This window comes from Cicer arietinum, chromosome 4 (genome assembly GCF_000331145.2).
Source record: "Cicer arietinum cultivar CDC Frontier isolate Library 1 chromosome 4, Cicar.CDCFrontier_v2.0, whole genome shotgun sequence".
In the NCBI taxonomy this organism is placed as follows: Eukaryota; Viridiplantae; Streptophyta; class Magnoliopsida; order Fabales; family Fabaceae; genus Cicer; species Cicer arietinum.
In genome coordinates, this window is record NC_021163.2 from 41,531,238 (window position 1) to 41,536,713 (window position 5,476).

Sequence of the window (5,476 nt, forward strand, 5' to 3'; positions counted from 1 at the left end):
TACCCCAAATAAATGTGATTTTCATACAAAAACAAGATTTATATTGTAGAAGGTATCATCATATATATATATATAAATTACAAAAACTTGAGTACTGAGTAAATGATATGATATTGAAGCATCATTCAAAATGTGCGTTAACAATAAACTCAAGGGTCTAAAGGGTTATTGTTGTGATGAAGAGGGTCAGGTCCTGTTGGAACTTTTCTTGCTGAGTCTTCTACTGTGCCACCAGAAACACTTTCATTCTTAAACCTTGCAACCTAATAGTAAAAAAATAAACCCATTTATTAACATATAGTGTTAAAAGTTTCAAACTTAATAACCAAAAAACAAAGTTTCCCTCTTTTTGCTTACATATACCTCTATGCTTGTTGCAATGTGTCTTCCTCCTTCCATGTTTGTTCTATATAATCGAGTTCGAGCTGCAATGATATCAAAAGTTCAAAACAATGGTTTAGTTTAGTTTAGTTCAATAAAAAGAACAAAACCAAGAAAACTCACTTGAACTAGAGCATTGAACAGAAGTGAAAATCATAACGATTATGATCAAAGTGTTAACTTTCTTCATCCTCATTGTGTTAGAACAGCAAAAAATCATGAACTTTATTAGGCAGAACAGAGAAGTGAAGAAGGTAGCATGAATATTTTTTCTTTTTTCTTTCAATGACTTGCTTTATCCCTTGTTTCTGGCAAGAAATGAGGAACCTTTTTGAATAAAAAAATCTCCAAGAAAATTGATGATTGATTACTAAGACAGAGACAGAGACACTGTGTGAATGAAATTGCGAAATGGTTCCGAATTTTACTGTGTCGTGTGTTTGTACTGAGATTGTAGATCGATTTTACAGTTATAACCTTTTGATAGTCTAAAAAGTTGGGAGAAAACACAGGAAATAAGCGTGAGATGAAAAAGACAAGGGAGGGGCAAAATTGGTATTTAAGGAGAACGTGAGGATACTATTACGAGGTAAGGAGACGTTTGACAGTCTGGCGCGTGTCGGAGGGATGTTGGTGGCGGCGTGAGTGATAACACGTGGATAGTTTTGATTGGTAAGAAGCTGAAAAGCTTTGTTTGTTCCTTGTGTGGTGGTGATAAAATTAAAAGTTAAAACACGTTAAGATAATCCACCTTCAATCATTTTGGGTGGGGCCACTTTATCATACTCATGCCATGCTTCTCTCTTGCTTCCAACCGCCCAATGCTTCTCATGCATTCATTATATTTCTCTTAATTTTCTCTATTTTCACTTCTATCATTCAATACATACAACAGACTTACAGTTCTTTATTAAAATAAATATTAATGATCACATTTTACTATTTGGGGGCATATGACCCATTTAACATATATATATTTTATATTATTTTTTGTTTTATTGGTTCTAAAAGTGCACACATTTAAGATGTATTTTATACTATATTTGACTTTTGTGTGTCTAAATAACACACTTCAAACTCTTAACATGTTTGTAAGTTACAAAATTTACATTCTATAAATAAAACTCATATAGCATTGTAATTACTATTACACTTTAAAAAGAAAATTTGCTGTTCTTTTATATTTTATAATATAAACATATCACAACTATTTAAGTGGATAATTTTAAAAATAATTTTAATAAAAATTAAATATCTCTATTAAATTTAATGATTGTAATCTTTCTACTTAGGAAACATATAAATTAAATCTTAATTTTATAACACTAATAATATTTTATATTTATTTTATATTTGACTGAATTGAGTAATAGTACACATTCCAACAATATCAACGTACATGTGAAATTCGAGTTAAATTTCACTATATGGTACATTTATTTAATTTTGTTAGATCATAAGGAGTTAGTAAAATTCACTCTAATCAAACTACTAATTAATTACAATTCTTATATTTATATTATCTTTAATTTATATGATCCATTTAATATCATAATTTATTTTTTTTCTTTCTATTACATCATAAATATATCTCATTTATCATATCACTTTCACATAAGATGAGTGTATATATAAATGTACACCAAACATTATTCAATTATTTGTTACAAAGACAGTTAGACAAATGCAAACTAAACAAGGTAACAATTAGACAAATACTTATCAATTTTTTCCATTAAAATATAAATTATTGTTAAAGAATTGTAGATAATTATCTACGACCAATTAAAATCATACTTTATTAATTGTGTTAAACGTAAAATTTTAAAATGAAATTAATAAAATACAAATTTACTAATCATATCAAACGGAACATTTTAAAACGAAATTAGTGAAATACACATTTACTAATATGTCAAATGCAAAATTTTAAAACGAAATTGGTGAAATACATGCGATTGATTTTAGTAAAGACAGAAAGTAATTTACTTGCAATTTTCGAAAAGAAAAGTAGAATATACCATATTTTTATGTAGACCTAATAATTTCTTGTTTCATTGCAAGTGAGAAAGCAGCAAGATTAGCGTCATTCTCCAATACCACACCAGGCATAACCATAGCTCTACTCCCAACAAACCCATCTTCACCAATCTTAATCTCTCCAAACTTCACCATCCCTCCTTCATCACCTTCATATATATGTCCAAATAACAATGCATCTTTCTCAACACAACCTCCTCTCTCAATCTTCACCATCTCAGGGTTCAATAATGCCCCCATACTATCAACATAAACATCTTCATCCACATCACCACCCATCATCTTCATCCACATCACAAACATAAATGACCCACTTGTCATTTCCATAAAATAATCTCCAATTAAAGTTCTAATAGCTTGCCATGTACTATCCATGATGATTCTTTTACTCCATATTGGAAGTTTTTCGCCTGGTTTCTTTTTTCCAACAAGAACCCATTTGGCTATAACACATGTTAATGCTGCCATAGTGCCTGAGAGAATCCAAAACAAAGGAAGTAGCCAAAAGATTGGAACTTTCTTGGAAAGGTGAAAAATTAAGTTCAAAGGAGCATAAATTGATAGACCCAATAAGATATGAGGTGAAGCTGTTTGTAGAAATGGCTGAGTGAAGAGTGATGTGAAGGTTTGGTACCATGTTCTAGTCAATGTCAATTTTTGTGAATCTTCTTTGTTTAATGTTGCAGATAAATTACCTACATGGGATTGTGTTTGTGATCCAATATATAAACCACCCTCTTGGAGTATAGAATTCATTGGTGCTAATGAAAGTGCACCAAGAATCACATTCTTTTGGATAAGAGAATTAGGGAGGATTAGGCTTTGACTTCCGATAACTGAATTATCATGAACCTCAATTTTTCCCCAGACATAACCATTGGAAGAATGAAACCCTGTAATTATTTTGCTAAAATCTCCGATATGGACGCCGGCGCCAATCGACATTAACTCTGGGTTTGAAACCGGGTTGATGGCTCTAATGGAGCAATGTTTTCCGATTTTTGCTCCCAAAAGGCGTAAATATACACAGAAGGCTTCAGTTCCTGAGAGAAACTTTGCACATCTAAGGTGGCAGGAAATATTCATTTGATATCGAAGCCATGTTTTGAATTTGGTTTGGTTTTGATTGAGGAGGCGAGTAAAAACTGCGGTGAGAGTGATGAGTATGAGACTGTGAAGCAAGTAGGCGCTGGTAAATGAAATGGCAAAGGTGATGGGGTTGGATGAGACATCAGAAAACATGGTAGCATATGCAATGATGATAAACGGGATCCAGTGAAAGGCCCCACATATGCAAACAAATGAAAAGTGTTGGAGTGATGGAGGTTGCTTGGAGATTTTGATATATAAGAAGTATGCAATGGCTGCGGCGAGGGAGCTGAGAAAGCCAACAAGATAGATCCCTATAAAGTGGTAGATGGTATCATGTTGAGTTTTGCTGCTAATAACCGGAAGATCTTTATTCTGAAATAAAAATGATAAGGTATTAGTTAACAGTTTAAACTTCAATTATCATCTGTCTTTAATTGATGTAGGTATAGACATGAAAGTGATTTCAGCTACTTATAGTAGGCATAAAAATATATGCTTAGATTATAGAACATTAAAAATATGTGCTTAGATTATAGAGCATAAAAATATATGCTTGATTGTAGAACATATTTTGTAAGCATTGTCTAATGTAACATACCTTATCAATATTATTAAGTTTATTCGGCTTTAGAACATGCTCGCCTCCGCCAACCTTTTGCAAGGCTTGTACTTCAGCACTCTCTCCAATAACGCTTCCTTTTTGAACAACAGCATAAGGTCCAATAGAAGAACATTTTCCGATCCTAATGGGACGGAGACTTAGAATTCCATTCTTTACCTCATGGCTTTGAACCAAAACACCTTCCGCAATGACAGCTTCGTCTCCAATTGACACCAGAGCAGGGTCTGTGATGTCAACTGTATCAATGAGAACTGAGGATCCAATTTTCGCACCCAACATCTCGAACCAGTATTTGAGAAATACCGTTCCTCTGAGGTGTACGGCCAAAACTTTAGAGGAAATTTCTTGGCTCTTGTATAGTGCCCACCACTTGACAAAATCCACTGAGTAGATGGAGATTTCAGAGGTAAGTTCATAGTTTAACCCCAATAAAGAACTTCCAAACAATGAAATGCAAATGCAAGTAGAAGCAATGCAATGAATCCAAGCAAGAGGTGCAAAAATCAGGGAAATCATGTAATTTAACCAAGGAACTCCAGCAACTGATTTACTGGCACATAGGTTGGAATTTAAAAAAGCAGTGATGGATAGATAGGCAGGAGAGGCCAGCATGATAGAGATGTAAATAAGTGCAAAGAATTGAAGTAAGCGGATACTCCATTGGCGAGACTTGGATACCTCCACAACCAATTCAGTACAATCAATATCAGCTTCTGGAACATTGGATTCATTGCTTGAAAGCTGAGGCTGAGTCTTTGATAGAAGATCTTCAGAGAAGTTAGCCAATTCTGTAATGCAGGATGCAGTGAAAACATCAATAGCTGCAACTGGTGTTCCAAGGAAATCTGAGAGTTTTTGAGTTGCTTTAACAACACCGATTGAGTCTATTCCATAGGATGTCAGGTTGCCTGTGACTGAAATGCTGTTGATTGCGACTCCAGTCTGCTCAGAAATAATCCCTTTCAAGAATTCTACAATGTCATTTTTACTGATCCTTTTACATGGTACATGTATAGTTCTCACTAGCTGAGGCCGAGTCTTTGACAGAAGATCCTCAGAGAAGCTAGCCAATTCTTGAATGCATGATGCAGTGAAAACATCAATAGCTGCAACTGGTGTGCCAAGGAAATCTGAGAGTTTTTGAGTTGCTTTAACAACACCGATTGAGTCTATTCCATAGGATGTCAGGTTGCCTGTGACTGAAATGCTGTTGATTGCGACTCCAGTCTGCTCAGAAATAATCCCTTTCAAGAATTCTACAATGTCATTTTTACTGATCCTTTTACATGGTACATGTATAGTTCTCACTAGCTGAGGCCGAGTCTTTGACAGAAGATCCTC

General features: G+C 34.0%; 1 protein-coding gene across 2 annotated transcripts; it reads right to left on the reverse strand.

Annotated features, from left to right (window-relative positions):
- LOC105851097 (uncharacterized) lies at positions 1 to 3,970 on the reverse strand. Of its 2 annotated transcripts, none has more exons than XM_012712382.3 (3): positions 2,403 to 3,970; positions 364 to 425; positions 1 to 263 (listed from the first exon to the last, which is right to left on the reverse strand). In XM_012712382.3, the coding sequence occupies exon 1, from the start codon at positions 3,661 to 3,663 to the stop codon at positions 2,410 to 2,412; it is 1,254 nt and encodes a 417-aa protein (XP_012567836.2). In that variant the 5' UTR covers positions 3,664 to 3,970; the 3' UTR covers positions 1 to 263; positions 364 to 425; positions 2,403 to 2,409. The 2 variants fall into 2 exon arrangements, with proteins under 2 accessions (XP_012567836.2, XP_073223050.1); XM_073366949.1 differs by having other exon boundaries at positions 358 to 425.
- Between the last annotated feature and the right edge of the window lie 1,506 nt (positions 3,971 to 5,476).